The sequence below is a fragment of the Chlamydomonas reinhardtii genome, chromosome 11 (genome assembly GCF_000002595.2).
Source record: "Chlamydomonas reinhardtii strain CC-503 cw92 mt+ chromosome 11, whole genome shotgun sequence".
Classification (NCBI taxonomy): Eukaryota; Viridiplantae; Chlorophyta; class Chlorophyceae; order Chlamydomonadales; family Chlamydomonadaceae; genus Chlamydomonas; species Chlamydomonas reinhardtii.
The window spans coordinates 3135608-3151498 of record NC_057014.1 but is presented as its reverse complement, the minus strand read 5'-3'; the positions used below and the strand labels follow the sequence as shown (position 1 = coordinate 3151498).

The 15891-nt window shown below is 64.6% G+C and overlaps 2 protein-coding genes across 3 annotated transcripts in view; both read left to right on the top strand.

Annotated features, from left to right (window-relative positions):
• The window catches only part of CHLRE_11g479300v5 (uncharacterized protein), a 14592-nt gene extending 7797 nt beyond the window's left edge, over positions 1 to 6795 (top strand). For both annotated transcript variants that reach the window (XM_043067696.1, XM_043067695.1), the window contains exons 14-24: positions 25 to 129; positions 467 to 523; positions 1051 to 1104; positions 1571 to 1796; positions 2699 to 2811; positions 3143 to 3415; positions 3746 to 3856; positions 4267 to 4415; positions 4791 to 4850; positions 5147 to 5234; positions 5681 to 6795. In XM_043067696.1, coding sequence (XP_042919700.1) covers positions 25 to 129; positions 467 to 523; positions 1051 to 1104; positions 1571 to 1796; positions 2699 to 2811; positions 3143 to 3415; positions 3746 to 3856; positions 4267 to 4415; positions 4791 to 4850; positions 5147 to 5234; positions 5681 to 5776 — 1332 coding nt within the window. In that variant the 3' untranslated portion in view covers positions 5777 to 6795. The remainder of the gene's footprint in view (positions 1 to 24; positions 130 to 466; positions 524 to 1050; positions 1105 to 1570; positions 1797 to 2698; positions 2812 to 3142; positions 3416 to 3745; positions 3857 to 4266; positions 4416 to 4790; positions 4851 to 5146; positions 5235 to 5680) is intronic.
• Positions 6796 to 8213: 1418 nt separating this feature from the next.
• CHLRE_11g479250v5 (uncharacterized protein) lies at positions 8214 to 15886 on the top strand. The gene is made up of 15 exons (XM_043067694.1): positions 8214 to 8385; positions 8580 to 8695; positions 8974 to 9073; positions 9287 to 9382; positions 9760 to 9879; positions 10264 to 10323; positions 10625 to 10702; positions 11090 to 11194; positions 11688 to 11762; positions 12039 to 12108; positions 12320 to 12505; positions 12820 to 12893; positions 13365 to 13514; positions 13826 to 13922; positions 14242 to 15886. The coding sequence occupies exons 1-15, from the start codon at positions 8278 to 8280 to the stop codon at positions 14406 to 14408; spliced, it is 1602 nt and encodes a 533-aa protein (XP_042919699.1). The 5' UTR covers positions 8214 to 8277; the 3' UTR covers positions 14409 to 15886.
• Positions 15887 to 15891: the final 5 nt, after the last annotated feature.

Below are 15891 nucleotides of genomic sequence, written 5' to 3'. Positions count from 1 at the left end.
CCCTCCTACCCCTCCTCCCCCCAGTCCAAGTGCGCAGACGACCTGGCCCTGCCTCCGCGCACGGTGCTGCTGCGCCGCGACCGCTTCGACGCCCTGGAGCAGGACTACTACAGCGCACTGTACACACAGGTGGCTGGGTGGGGTGGGGGGGGAGGGGGTTGTGGGGATTGAATGGGGGGTTTGCAAATACCCAAATTCAACCAAAACCACGAGGGGGTTGCAAGGTTAGGACAGTGGGAACATTGGGGTTGGGGTGGCGGTTGTGAGTACCAGCCGCCATTTAGAGGACCTTGCTCCGTGGAGGGGGGAGAGGGGATGCGGTGCGTGTGCGTGTAGGCGAGGGGGGTGCTTAACAATAGGTTACAAGTTTCCCAGTCACGCGGACGGCCCCTCTTTTGGGTCTCAAATCCCTCCTCTTTTCCCCCGCATTCTTGCCCGCCTCCTCCTCCTCCCCCCCCCTCCTCAGAGCCAGGCCCAGTTCGGTGCCTACGTGGACAGCGGCACGCTGCTCAACAACTACGCGGTGAGAGAGGGGCGGGAGGGGCGGGAGGGGCGGGAGGGTGTGTGGGGGGGGGGGGGCGGGAGGGGCGGGTCTGGGGGTTTGGGGGGTTGGGGTTTGGTGGGGAAGCAGGTGGGGTGCAGGTGGGGTGCAGGTGGGGTGCAGACAGGCAGGGCGGGGTAGGGGTTGAGCGAGGCGGGAGAAGGATGTGGCGTGTTAGCTCTCTGCTGTTGACCCCCGGTGTTGCTTCCGTTGATGAGACTTGCTCACCTCGCTGACCCGACCGCACAAGCCCTCACATAGATGCAGAATCTCTTTATACGCATACACACACACACACACACACGCACCCCCTCCTTCTCTCCCTCACCCGTTCCCCGCTCCTCTTCGCTCCCACCCTACTCCCCATTCCCCACTCCCCGCTGATATCCTGTTCCCAAGGTTAAAACCTTGCAAACCCCCTCCCCCCCGACGACTTCGTCTGCAGTCTTCAGTGCAGCTTTTACAAACATCCTTGCAACCCCCCCCCAACCCCACTCCTCCCCCAACAGCACATCTTCGACCTGCTCATCCGCCTGCGCCAGGCCGTGGACCACCCCTACCTGGTGGGTGGGTGGGGTGGTGGGGGTCGCGGGGGGCGGGGAGGGGGTAAGCTTTGAACCAATCCCGTAAGGAAACAGTCGCGCTGCACGGAGAAACTGGGGGGAGGTTCTAAGCATGCCGAACAAGGAATCTCGAGAGGGGGCAGGGCAGGGCAGGGCAGGGAGGGGCAGGGCAGGGCAGGGAAGGGAAGGGCAGGAGATGGAGATGGAGATGGAATGGGAGATGGAATGGGAGATGGAAAGGGAGATGGAATGGGAGATGGAATGGAAGTGGTGGCGGTGGCGGTGGCGGTGGTCGTGTCAGCACGGGCGCATGGCGGCGAGGCACCGCGACACCACATCGCGCCATGACCTCCCCCGTGTTCCGTTGTGCTCTCTTACACACATACAGTGTCACGCACACACATACACACACGCATTCCGTGTCGCCCTTCCCGTTTGTGCTTCCCTAACACACGCGCACACACAGGTGGTGTACTCCGCCTCAGCCACCAGTGGCGCCAACGCCAGAGGTGGAGGCGGAGGCGCCGCCGCCGCCGCCGCAGCCCTGCCGCCGCCGCCGCCTCAGTCTACCCCGCAGGGCCGCCGCAGCTCGGGCGGCACTGGCGGCACTGGCGGCGGCGGCGGCGGTGGTGGCGGCGGCGGCACGGGTGTTGCCATGGCTCCGGACACGGGCGCTTACGGCAGTGCGGCAGGTGTGCTGCGGCGGTGGAGGTGGTGGGGCTGGTGGTGGGCCTGGTGGTGGTGAAGGTGGTGGGGCTGGTGGAGGTGGAGGTGTGGGTGGTGGCGGTGACAGCACCGCCGAGGGTGCTTGCTTGCATGTTGGGCGCCTCGGCAGTGTCGGAAGCCGCCCCGCTTGCCGCCAGCCCAGTCAAACCGCGGGCTTACATCGCACCTACCTACCACCCCGCGCACAGAACAACCCATCCCACCATCCTGATGGCACCCACCCAACCCCCACCCACAGCTTACCCTCCTCCCCTCCCTGCCCTCCTCTCAATCCACCCACCGCGTGCCCTCTCCCCTCCCCTCCCTTTACCCTCCTTTCCCTCCGCTGCCCGCTCCCTCCTCCGCCCTCCCCTCCCCTTGCTTGTACCCTGCTCCCAATGTATCTGATGGTTTCCGCTCGAGCGCAGCGAGTTGTCGGAAACCAAGGTTTCCTGCGCTCGGAGTGTGCACAGTTGTGGGCCCCGAAGGGGCGTGGCGTGTGTGTGTTTGTTGTTTGGGGCCCATGCGCGGCATGGGCGGTGGGCCCGGTTAAGTAGCAGAGCGCTGTGTCGCGCTCGCTACTTTGCGAGTTTCGTTCTGTCAGTACGTCCCTGGCTACGCTCTATCTTTGCGTGGCTACACGGCGGTTCAGGCTCGCCCTCCCAACCCCGCACGAAGACCGCAGTTCTCTGCTTGCAGGTACCCTCTCCGGCGGCGGAGCCGCCCTCACAAATTGTAACACGACGCAATGCATGGAAACCACCCTGCAATCCCCTGCCGCGTGCCTCTGCCCTGTTCCCAATGTTTTAACCTTGCAATCTCCCGCCGCGTGCCTCTACACCTTCACTTCTTAAATAACCATGAATGTCACTCGCCTGCCCTGCCTCAGCCCCTGTGTGCGGCCTGTGCCACGAGGAGCCGGAGGACTGTGTGGTGGCGGGGTGCGGCCACCCCTTCTGCCGCGCCTGCGTCATGGCGTACGTGGACAGCGCCGTGCGCGCGGTGGGTGGTTGTGGGTGGGTGGTTGTGGGTGGTTGTGGGTGGTGGGTGGGTGGGTGGGTGGGGCGAAGGCAACGGATCACCTGGAGAGCTTACTGCACCTGTGTGTGTGTATGTGCGTGTGTATGAGGGAGAGAGCGAAACACACATGAAACGATGTCACATGTGGGGCGCACCCCATCCTGCACATGCACACGGGAACCCACCCTGCACCCCCACTGGCATTCTTTGTAACGCGCATCATCCCGAACCAGCCTCCTGCTCCCCCTCACCTTCACCCGCCACCCGCCACTGATAAGCCAGCGCCCCCACCGCCCCCACCCACCCCCTGCAGGCCAAGTGCCCCACCTGCAACAAGGCCCTCACGGTGGATCTCACCGCGCGCGGCCAGACCATACCCGGCCTCGCCAACACCAACACCAACACCAACAACACTGGCGGCGGCGCCGTCGAAGACGACTACGCCCGCAGCCCTGGCGGCGGCGGCGGCGGCGGCTACAACGTGCGTGACGCGGCCCTGGGTGTGCTGGGGTACCGGCCCCGCAAGCAGTCTATCCTCACACGCATCGGCGACCTCAGCCGCTTCCAGACCAGCACCAAGATTGAGGTGTGCGGGGGGGGCCGTGGGGGCGGCGTCTGGGTGTGTGGGGCCCTGGGTGCTGCGGGGGCGTCGGGGTGTGTGGGTCCTGAGGCGTGGAGGGTGTATGGGGCCCGTGGGGGTGTCGTGGGGGACATTGGCTGTGGGGGGAGGGGGCGTAGATACCAGCCCCAAATGCAATAGAGGGAGGAGGAGAGCGTGGCCAGGGGGTGTGGGGGCCCGTGGAGGGCATTGGGTGACCGAGGTTTAGGGAGACCAGGGGATTGGAGTAACCCCGAGATCCCCACAGCCTCAGTTTGGGCTGGTATTTACCCTCCCCCCCACCTGCGGTGTGTGTAGGCGCTGCGGGAGGAGCTGGAGCGCATGGCCGCCGCCGACGCCTCGTCCAAGGCCATCGTGTTCAGCCAGTTCACATCCATGCTGGACCTCTGCCACTTCAGGCTGGAGCAGGCGCGTGTGTGTATGGGGGGGGGAGAGAGGGGCTGGGGGTGCGGGTGGTGGGGTGGTGGGTTGGGGTGGGGTGGGGTGGAGGGCGGGTGGAGAGGGGGTTGTAAATACCAGCCCAAGATGAACCGAACCAAGGGTGGAGGGTGCGTGGGGGTGATATGGTGGGGTTCGGGTTGCAGCACATGGCTTGGATTTCGGGATTGGGCGTTTGGGGCCGGGCGTTGGGGCCGGTAGCGATAGCGATGAAAGAACCCTAACCACGCACGCACACACACACACCCCGAAGGTAATCCGCGGCCGTCATCCTGCATCGCATACACTGTCCTACGCGTAATGTTTCCTTGTGCTCTTTAACACACACACCCTCACCCTCACCCTCATTCACACGCGCACGCACACCTACCCACACGCAGGTGGGCCTGCGCTGTGTGCGGCTGGAGGGCAGCATGGCCATGGACGTGCGGGAGCGCATGATCGACACCTTCAGCCGCGACCCCGGCGTGCGCGTGTTCCTCATGAGCCTCAAGGCGGGAGGCGTGGCGCTCAACCTCACCGCGGCCAGGTGGGCGCGTGTGTACACGCGTGTGTAGGGCGGGGTTTACATTCATGATTGGGGTGGGTGCTTGAGTGTGTGTGTGTGTGTATGTGTGTGCTTATGTGTGTGTGTGCGCGCGCGCGCTTGTGTGTGTGTGTGTGTGTGTGTGTGTGTGTGTGTGTGTGTGTGTGTGTGTGTGTGTGTGTGTGTGTGTGTGTGTGTGTGAGACACGCGGCGTGAAGTGAGTTGCTTACGGTTATACGCTGGCGCTGCAGCTGCGGCCGCATGCATTCAGTGGTGGACGGGCCTTTCAGCTGGTCCATGCGGATCTCACACAACCCTCACACACACGCACAAACACCCACGCACCCATACACCCCTCCTCCCTCCCCCCCCCGGCAGCCACGTGATGCTGATGGACCCCTGGTGGAACCCGGCCGTGGAGCAGCAGGCGCAGGACAGGTGGGGAGGCCGCCACCACCGCCGCCGCCGTCCTGAAACCCCGTCCCATCGCACACCAACCCAAACTCCTCTTCCCCCACCCTACGCCTGCTGTCTACTTCGCTACACTTCTTTGTACCAATCTTTACACACACACACACACACACACACATACACACACAATTGCTGTTCCCCCAAGACTGCCTACCGTCTACCATTTTCTTAGCTAATCAAGGAAATGCAAACCCCCCCTGTGCTCCGCTAGTTTCGCTTGGTTTGGTTTAGTTTTACAAACCCGCGCGCCCCCTTCGGAACAGGATCCACCGGCTGGGCCAGTACAAGCCCATCACGGTGGTGCGCTTCATCATCGCCGGCACCATCGAGGAGCGCATCCTCAAACTGCAGGTGCGCGCGCGCGCGTGTGTGTGTGTGTGTGTGTGTGTGTGTGTGTGTGTGTGTGTGTGTGTGTGTTTGTGTGTAGGGTGGGTGGGGTGTGGGTGTCGGTGTGTAGGGTGTAGGGGTGTGGGCACAAGGGGATATGATGCTCGTGCGTATGTTCGCGTTTGGGCAGGGGGCGGGCGGGCGTGCGTGGATGCAACCTGAAATCGCCGGTACCCGTACTGGGCCGGCGTGTGGGGTCCAGAAGGGCCAGCGGCAGTTGCAGATAGATGCACGGAGGGCAGCAGCAGATCATCAACACGGCGCCGTGGCAAAGAGGCCGCAACAGCCCCGAGCCCGCCGTGTTTCACAAACTCAGCCGCGCACGCACACATACACACCCTCTACATCCCACACTGTACTCCGCACCCTGCACGCGCCTCTTCCGCCCCGCCTCGGCCTCGCCCCCTCAGGAGAAGAAGCAGCTGGTGTTTGAGGGCACGGTGGGCCGGGACGTGGAGGCGCTGGGGCGGCTGACGGAGGACGACCTGCGCTTCCTGTTCGGGTAGATGATAGGGAGGCGGGCAGGCAGGCGGAGATTGTGGGCGGAGGGAGGAAGGGAGAGAGGGAGAGAGGGAGAGAGGGAGGAGGAGCTGGGGAGGGGCGGAGGGAGGGAGGGAGAGGGAGGCGGAGCTGGGGACGGAGATGCGGCGTGGTGTGGGAATGGAGGAAATGTGGAGAGGGGGGGCGTGGTGTGGTGTGGAGGCGGGAGGAGGTCCGGAGCTGTGTGGAGGAGTGGCCCGGCCTCCCACACACACACACATGCGAGCGGGTGGTGGCGGTCGCCTCGGGGGGTGAGGCGGTGGGTCAGGTTGCGGCGAACGGCGTACGGCGGACAGCAGCACAGCAGGAGCGAGAGCTGTCGCAGCAGGAAAGGGCACCCGTGGGCGTGAGCTGCCTGCGGATGGAGAGCAGCTGGATTACGGCACTGTACGGCATTGAACACTGGCGGGATCGAGCATGGATTCTAGTTTGGTATGTGAAGGGCAGGCGAGCGACTGAATTGATGACTGGGCGAGCGCGTGCGGTGTGTGGCGCGGCGCTGGGTGTACATATGTGGCATGGGCTGAGGCCGAGGGTGTGTACATGGCAGGGCGGTGAGGAGGGCGCCCCCCTCCCCTCAACTGCTGGCGGCACTGGTGGTGATGGTGGACAGGCGGTGGTGGCGGTGATGATGGTGATGATGGGCACTGGCCAGGCATTGGCGCGCAGGCAGGGGTGCGGCAGGATGCATGCCGGCACGGCGTGACAAGGGAACAGCGAGCGCAAGGCGCCGCTCTTACGGGGTGCCGGCCGCGTGTGGGGGCTGCCAGGCGGCTGCGGTTTGAGGGCTGCTTTGATGATGACAACGGGGTGAGTGAGCGGGTCGTGTTGTGAGAAGTGGACACGCAAGGGCAGCCAGCCAAGCTCAGGACGGCAGAACTTGTGGCAGACCGCAGGTTGGGGGCTGCATACCGTACGAAATTAATGTACTGTAGGGTTACGAGGAGCGTGGAGTCAGTCCGCACTGTTGTAATGGCGTCACCGGGCCCGCGGCTGAACTCCTGGTGGACACACCAACCGCATCCCCCTCTCTTCGGATTCCGTGGATTCAGGCCAAAGGTGCAGTGAAGTGCAAAGCTCGGAGGCACAAGGAGCAGGGACATTGCAATGGCTGCACGACGGACCTGCTGACGCAGCTCACGAACCGGCGGACACTCACGAGTGGTACGGACGCCCTGCCTTAGACCTCCCTAAAGCAGCGCTGAGGAGGGGCGAGAGCACAGAAGTGACGGGAGGCGGCGGCAGGTGCACACGCGCATGGCATATTCCTGCCCCGCAACGGCCTCCCCTTGACATGTTACCTGCCCGCCTGCCATGATTGTGTGTGCGTGTGTGTGTGTTAAAGAGCACAAGGAAAACGTGTGTGTGCAGGGGGGGGGTTCAATCCCTAAATACCATAGATGCGGCGGCCTACTGCTTTAGCGCCAGTACGGTACCGTACTTGCCCGCTCAGGTGTGGCGCTCAGTAAGTGTGACGCTCCTCTGAGCGCGCCATTGCAAGTGCGTGGGCGCCACTGGCACCGTCACACCGCCACCAAGTGAACCACCTGGCCGCCTGGCGCAGCGGCGGGTCACGCGGCGACGGACGTGCCGAATTGCGGGGTGCGTGGGTCAGGGCAGGCGCCTCCCCTGGCGTAGGTGGCACCTGGAGCGTAAGTACACGACTGTGACATTAGCACGTCAAGGGACCGTCCGATGAGGGACCTTGGACCGTGCCCGGCCACATGAACTGCTCCCACCCGTACGCATGCCCACTGACAGCCAGCCTAGGGCTGAGTGCATGCATGGCCCGGTTACCAAGCTTCCAGCTAGCGCACACCAGCAAGCACCAGTAACGCACCAGCACCAGGCACGACGCCGTACAGCAGCCCTGTCGCGGCCTTACTCATGCACCTTGACTCATTACCGTAGCTACCTTCATACTGGGCTTGGGAATCCGCACTTTGCCTTGCCCACGGCCTGCTTGGGCAAGCGTGCGTGCAATACATATCGTAACGCAGTCGGGCCGTCCTTAAGCAGGCTGGTTGTGTCGCCAGGGTGGCGACCGAATGAGTCCCAGACATCTACGCGCTAAATGAACCTTTGGATACCTCGTGTAACCAGCCTTCCCGTCCTCTAGGCCTGATGGCAGAGTGACACGTTGGTGCGTGCCCAGCAAGTCGAGCCAGAAGCACCACGTGGGTGCCCTCTTGGGTCATGCGCCTTTCGGGATATGAAGCCTGACAGGAGCTCAGCTGTGGAGCTATATATGCAAGACCACAGACAAGCCAAGGGATGCCGTGCATTTTCGCCTTGGCCTGCCGTGGCCGCTGCAGGGGTCCCGGGATGGCGCCAGCCAGTGTGTGTGCCACCAGCTCCTGCCAGGTTCGAGCGCAATACTTTGCCCTCCGCATAGATTTACTACCCCGAAGCGTTATACTGTTTGTGAGCCACTGAGAAGACACTAAAGTAGAATCTAAAGTGACAAATGACCGCATGGTCGCTCACGCCTGCCCAACGCGAGGATGTGGTCCAGCGCTTGGTCAGCAACATATGTGCGCTCGCGCACGTCCAGGGCCTGGAGCTGAGCGCTGAGGTACGCAAATTGTTCAAATTCCCGCAGATCAAAGAACGGGGACTAATCGTCGCAGCTCGTCGATGCCTGTATTAATAGACATAGGTTGTAGTCATTGAAGTCACGCCATCTAGGAGGGCCGGGACAAGCGCCACCCCCGCCGCACATGGCAAGAACGTGTCTAGCCACGACGGCGCATTTGTGATGTTGCGCAGGTCGCGGCGGTCGCGGCTGCTGCTATCGAGAAGAAGGCGTACACCGCCGCCGAGGTCGCGGCGCGCACCACCACCGGGAACCGCCCCCTCGCGGAGACCACCAGCGGCTATGCGCGGTGCGTGCAGTGGCCCTGGGCGACTTGTCTGGAGTGGGTTCGGAGCTTGCGCAGTTGGAGAATGGTTCGGGGAACTATATGTCCGTGCAGCCTACTTGACAGGCGTGCAGCTGTGTGCTCCTGGCTGCCCTGTGCGGCGGCTCCTGGGGCGGAGGGTCCGGGAAAGTCCCTGCGGCTGACGGCACACGGCGCAAGGAATGACCCCGCGTACCTAATCGCACGGGGCGCTTCAACTTGAACCCGAAGCTCCTGTGGTTTTGGCCTGCCTGCCTGCGCAGTAAGCTGGGCGAGCTGGTGATTCAGACAGTGAAGGACGGTGGCAAGGTGGAGGGCGTGGCCATGCCCGGCGCCGCCATCGCCGCGGCCGGCACAGTGACGGTAAGCGGCCCGGTGCACGCCCGGACGGGGCGGCTCGCAATGCGGCGCAGGCTGCCACTTACACACGAGTTTTCGTGTCGCACCATATCTACACCATGTTCGGCTCCCGTGTTTGTGCTCCCGCGTTGCTCCCACCTTGCTACCCCCTTCATACCGTATCTCCCCTCTCCCACCTTCTCCCACTAAATCCAATCCTGCCCCCACCCCACGCAGCACGTGGACCTGACCGGAAGCCGCGACTTCCTGACCGCGGACGCCACCGAGCAGCTGCTGGCAGCGCTGCTGGCGCCTGGCAGCGGCGTCAGCACGGTGTGTGCGCGTGTGCGTGTGTGTGTGCGTGTAATAGGGAGGGGTTTAGCCGTTCATGTGGAGAACGGAGTGACTAAGTTGCAAGTCTGGAGTGCCGACGTCCAGTAAGGGGTGTAGAGGGCGGGGAGGGGTGTGGATTGTTCCCACCAGTCCCAGAAAGGAACCAGGGGTTTTAGTGTAGTCCCATCCCACCTAGACCAAGATGGTGAGGTGAGGGACGGGGCATGTGAGGGGCGGGGAGGGGTTGGGTTCCCTTGTGGGGGCGGTATGGGGCGGCGACGGACGGGTTGCCTACACGCACCCTGGGAAACTACTTGCTTGGGCTTGGACAAACACAACCCCTTCCATCCATGTGCCTGGCCTGCTCTCTCTGCCAGATTCGCTTCAGCACCAAGTCCTTTGGCCGCGACGCCGCCGCCGTGGCCGCTCGCGCCATCGCCGCGGTCTCGGGTGTGCTGCGGGATGCGGACATCAGTGACGTCATCGCCGGCCGCCCGGTGGGTGTGGCTGGGGTTAGTTCACTCCAATCCCAAAACAAACATTGCCAACCCAGAACCCATAGAACGCGTAGGAGCGGGATATACTCTTGTTCTTCTTGGCGATCTTGGCTGGGGGCTCAGGGAACTGGGGGCCGGGGCTTGCGGCAGGTTGGCAGAGGCATCACCGCAGGCGTTGCGCTGTGCGTGGAATGCCGTGGTGTGCTGAGGCAGTGTGCTGAGGCAGGTGTAGGGGAGGGTGCAGAGCTGATCAGCCTGGGGGCGGAAGAGAGCCCAGGCCGTAGCAACGTGTGGTGAGGGGCAGCCTGTCGCCTGTCGCGGGACCTGCAGACACCCATCACCCGGCATGCTGCTGCCGCGCCCCGCCCGCACCCGTGTCCGCAGGAGGACGAGGCTCTGGAGGTGCTGCGTGTGCTGAGCGGCGCGCTGGCAGGCGCCCCGCAGGTGAGGGCCCGGGGGCTGGGGAGTGTGGTGGGTACACAGGGGCTACGCGAGAGCGTGCGGGGTGGATGGGTGCGCTTGTATGCGATCAGTAGGCCTTACTAAAGACTCAGGTGTTAAGCGGGAAAGACGGGCTCTGCACAATGTGGCTCTGGGAAACAGGCATTGGGTCGCCGTTGGGTGCGCAGCTGAAAGCGCACGTGCTGAGAGCAACCTGCCCTCTGGTCCGCCTATCTGCGCCCTTCTCCCACGCTCCTCCTCCTCCTCCTCCTCCCACCTCCCCCTCCTCGTCGTGCCTGCTCAGCTGACGGCTCTCAACCTGTCTGACAACGCGCTGGGCGAGAAGGGCGTGCGCGCGTGCGAGGCAGTGCTCAAGGGCAAGGTGGGTTGGGTGCAGGAAGGGGCGAAGCATGTGTGGAGTCTGGTGGGTTGGGCGCGGGAAAGGGCGCAGCACGTGTGGACTCTGCGAAGGAGCTGGCGGCAGTGGTGCTGTTCACGAACTGGGCAAGGGGCGGGAGCGGGGTACAACAAGATGCCTGGCCCTTCGTTCCAGTTCAACATGCTCCCCCTAATTTCTGTCGCAAGTCTTCATACGACAACGCCCGTCATCCTGCTGCCTGCTAGCGCTGTCCGCCGGCTCACCCCCTCCGCCTCCCCCCTCCGCCCCCCCCTCCGCCTCCCCCCCTCCGCCTCCCCCCTCCGCCTCGCCCCCTCCACCTCATGACCCCCTCCGCCTCCCCCCCTCCGCCTCCGCCTCACCCACGCCCAGGCGCCGCTGGAGTCTCTGTCGCTCCAGAACGTGGGCCTGTCCGTGCACGCCTGCCGCGCCACCGCCGAGCTGCTGGCAGACCCCTCCAGCCTGCGCCGGCTGCAGGTGCGCGCGCGCATGTGTGTGTGTGTGTGTGTGTGTGTGTGTGTGTGTGTGGGCACACGTGTACCGTGCAGGCGTGCGGGGCAGAGGCAGGGGCAGGGGCAGCGCGTGGGGGGCAGGGGCAGGGCGTGGGGGCAGGGGCAGAGGCAGGGGCAGGGGAAGGGGCAGGGGAAGGGGAAGGGCGTGAGGGCAGGGACAGGGGCAGAGGCAGGGGAAGGACGTGATGGCAGGGACAGGGGGGTTCACGTACGGTACCCAGGAGGCGAGGCTGGGGGCCGTGTGCGTGTAGTATGGGAGTCGGGACTGCAACCCGGACTATAGGACTAAGGTGGTGACGTGGTGGATTTCCCAATTTCAGACAAGTGCGTAAGGGGTTTCTGGTTTTATGCGGCCTCCCACTCACCCTTTCCTCCCCCATGCCCCTCCCGTTGTCCCTGCCCTTCAAATTGTTAATTACTCCCTCCGCTCTCCGCATGAACGCCAACGCCCCCCCCAGCTGTTCAACAACATGAGCGGCGACGAGGGCGCCGCCCACATCGCCGGACTGCTGGCGCGCGCACCGCGCATGGAGGTGCGTGGGGGCCGTCGCCTGTGCGGCTGTCGCGACTGCCACTGCGCTCGCTGTGTCTGGGTCGCAGCTGTGCAGCCCGTGTGTCTGAGTCGCAGCTGTGCGCCCGGGTGTATGGCTCTCCACATTGCGCACGTTGCATTACCACGCCTCTCCTACCTGAGCGTTCCGGTTCACTCGGTGTACCGTCCTGCGCTTCTCGTGCGCCTGGCCGCCCGCCCGCCAACTCACCTGCCTGCCTGCCCCCAACCCGCCCGCCCGCCACCAAACTGTGCGCAGGACATCCGCTTCGCGTCCAGCCGCGTTGGCCCCGCGGGCGGCATTGCACTGGCGCAGGGGCTCATGTCAGGTGCGTGCTGTTTGTGCCGGTGTGGCGCATGGCATATTGAGATGCCTTGTCGCGTCGTTTGCTTAAGCAGCGCACGCATTCCCTCTCTCTCTCTCTCAGTCACTCTGCGTGAAGGGCACCAGAGCAACAACATCGCGCACAACTCCTTTGCCGCCTCCCTCGACCCCACTTGTCATCGTTTCGCTGCCGCCTCCACACACCCCACCCGCAGGCAGTTGCCTGGTGCGCCTGGACTTCTCCGACAACCCGCTGACGGCGGAGGCGGCCCCGGCGCTGGCGGCGGCGCTTGCGCGGCAGCCGGCGCTGCGGGTGCTCAACCTGAACGACACGGGCCTGGGCCCCGACGGCGTGGCGGCCCTGTGCGGCGGCCTGCTGCAGAGCTACGCGGCGGCGGAGGGTGCGTGCCGCTGCCTGGGGCTTGCGTTGCGGCGGCGCTGGGGCTTGCTTTTGATGGTAGTCAGGGCGGCTGCCGGATTGACGTAAGGGTTGTGAGGGATGTTGGGAGTCAATAAGCGCCGCACTCCCGGCGCTGCATGTGTTCTCCCGCCCGCAACCTGCAAGCCTCCACGCCCTCCTGCCGCACCTCACCTCATCACCCTCTTCCCGTCTCCTGTCCCCGTCTCCTGTCCCCGTCTCCTGTCCCCGTCTCCTGTCCCCGCCTCCTGTCTCCACCTCCTCCTGTCCCCGCCTCCGCCTCTTTCTCTCCGCCAGCCACCGGCCAGCCCCGGCAGCAGCTGGAGGAGCTGGGCCTGGCGCTGAACGAGGTGGACCCCACGGCGGCCAAGGTGGGCTGAGGGCAGTGGGCTGAGGGCTGGGGGCTGGGGGCTGAGGGCAGTGGGCTGGGGGCTGGGGGCTGAGGGCAGTGGGCTGGGGGCAGTGGGCTGGGGTCCGGGGGTGGGCTGGGAGCACGGAGACTCGCAGACAGGTGGGGCAGGGGGCTTAGAAAGGGCTCAGGGAAGTAGTAAAGCGTGAGCAGCAGGTGGGCTGGGGGGCTTGGATGGGCTTCAGCATGGTAGTGGACTGGAGTTGTGGGCGGGGATAGCGGCTGGGGTTGTGGGCTTGGGTGATGGGCCTGGGTAGAATGGGCTGGGATGTTCGCGGGCTGGGGTGTTCGCGGCACCTGCGAGAGACCACAATCTTCGGGGCTGGAGTTACAGGGAAACGGTGTGCGGTACGAAAGGTCATTTCCGGTACCGGCACGGTAGCCCGGAGACCCTGAACCCGTTATCTGCTGTGTCCGACAAACATGCGAGCAGGCTGTGGCGGCGCTGGTGGCGGCGCACGCCCGCTCGCTGCGCTCCGTCAACCTGCGCGAGAACGAGCTGGGCGACCGCGGGGCCGTCACGCTGGCGCGCGCGCTGGTGGCGCTGGCGGCGCCGCAGAGCGTTGACCTGGTCGGCAACCAGGTGAGGGCGTGCGTGGGCCGTACCCGGGCGTGTGGGCGTGGGGGGCTGTGTGCGCATGTGCAGGTGCGTGTGCAAGTGCGTGCGCGCTGGCGCCTTGAGGCGCGTGTGCGGCCACGCGGCAGTGGCGTAGGTCCATTGCAAGGCATCGCGCCGCTGTGCGTGGGAGCTGCGTGCGCAACGCGGCTCTGAGGGCCAAACACGCCCACGGACGGCACGCAAATGTTGCAGCACTCCACATGCGGCCGACCCAGCACAAAGCATAGACTTCCAACTCCCCGCTGCCCGCCGCCCCCCTGTCACGCCCCCACCAGATCCGGCGTGTGGGTGCGGTGGCCGCTGCCAAGGCGGTGGCGGGCAAGGCCTCGCTGCAGCTGCTGGCGCTGGACGAGAACGAGATCAGCGAGGCGGGTGAGTGGCAGGGGCTGAAGGTGCATGGGGATTAAGGGGCACGTCGAGGCGCATGTCAGGGTCACCGGTCACGTGGTACGAGATCCGCAACACGCATGTTGCACCAGGCGCTCGCAGCCGCGCAACACGAGGCGCTCGCGTTGATATTGACGACACACCCCTGCTGTGACACTGATCCGCCCGCTGCCCACGTGCCCGCACGCCCAGCCTTCCGTGGCCTGCGCACAAACACACACATACACACACGCACACCCTTTCTTTCCTTGTGCTCTATGTCACCCACACAAACGCGCTCTTCCCCGCTGCCTCTCATCCCAAGGCCTGGATGAGCTGCGGTCTGTCATGGCGGCGGCGGGCAAGGCGGCGGCGCTGGGCCCCTTGGATGACAACATGGAGGAGGACGACGAGGAGGAGGAGGAGGAAGAGGAGGACGCTGGCAACGACTTTGGCCTTTCTGACCTGCTGTCGCGCGCCGCCATCAACTGAAGTGGGGGGGGGACGATGGTAGAATCCGCTGTCAAGTGTTTGGCATCATAAATTTATAAGGCCCCCGCCCCAAGCCCGGGCCTCTGGTGTTTACAAGACAGGACTGCACGCTACGTCGTGCGCACTACACACAGGAAAAGCTGTTGAGGCAGAGGTCACCATACTGTGTTGTGCGCTGGTTCGGCGCAGTGCAGCGGAGACGAGGCTGCGGACGGGCTGTCGCGACGTGATGGCCGTGTTATGGTGGGGTGTTGCTCGGGGTCCGTGGTTGGCAACCATAAGGGCTACTTGCAGGTCCTCGAGGGTAGCGCTAATTTGGAGTTGCGCTATTTTGGAGTCAGGTGTCAACGCAGCACGCGCGGACAGGGATTGGACGTGGTTGTTCCAACCCTGGGGTTCAGGTAAGGATTGCTTCGCTCAGGGGGCTCGCCTGCCTCTCGGACGCTACTGCCCAGGAGGGCAAGGAGGGGGCCCAGGAGCAGTGGCTGCGGGGGCTCTCGAAGGTGGTGGTGGCGATTCAAGGGGGGGGGAGCGAAGCCCCCGAGGAACCCAGTCCTGTCCGTGCGTGCTGAATCTGCAAAAAGTGTCGTACTGGCGCGAACTATCCTTTTGTAGAAAAATAGATGGCGGACGATACTGCGCTGATGCTGCTTGGTAGAGTGCGGCCTGCGGCCCTGCGCCGTGGTGGCGGCGTTGAATTCCAGAATTCCTAGTACAAGCAAGAGCAGAGGGTGGTGAGAAGCATAGTCCCGAGTGTGACGGCTAGAATCCCGGCCCATGAATCCCACAACGCGTGTCAGGACACGAGTCGCAGAGGCGCGGCGATGGTGGCGGCGGCCTGGCGGCGGCGATGGCCCCGGCGACTGCGGCGGCGGCGCAGGGCCTAGGCCCAGCGGTGGCGGCGTGCGTGTGTAAAACAGGGAGCAAGCAAGGCCACGTGGAGGAGAGCGCAGCGCCGCCCGAGAAGCGGCGCCAGCGCGCAGGTTGGAACTTGCCGGTGTCTGGTTTGCGGTGTTTGCTGGCGGGCAGAGCGTAGCACGGTGGGACTCATCACTGTTTGGTTTGTTGCCTGCTGTGCTTGATGCTTGACGTTGGGACGTGGCTGGACACAGGGAGGGCGGTGCCTGTACCGACCGACCCCGGCTATGTCCGGGAGATGAAGGAGTTTCGAACCTCCGGCCGCAGACATTGCACCAACATGGCGTGACGGCACAGCACACTGTTCCCCTTCGCGGGCTGAACTGCTGAAGGTCTTGCCGTGTGGGACATGGACGTCATCGCCGGGGCACGGCCATTACAACACATTCGAACATCCTGCACATGCATCGGCACCCGCGCAAGCCTCGAGCACTGGCCCTCTGGCGTTGGGCGGGGGAGAAGCCTATTCCCCAATGAGTCAATGGCTTGGGCCCGCCCCTAGTTGCGCTGGCCTGACGCCTTCCTAGTCCTTGAACACGACCCTGTAACTGCGACCGGTGCCGTG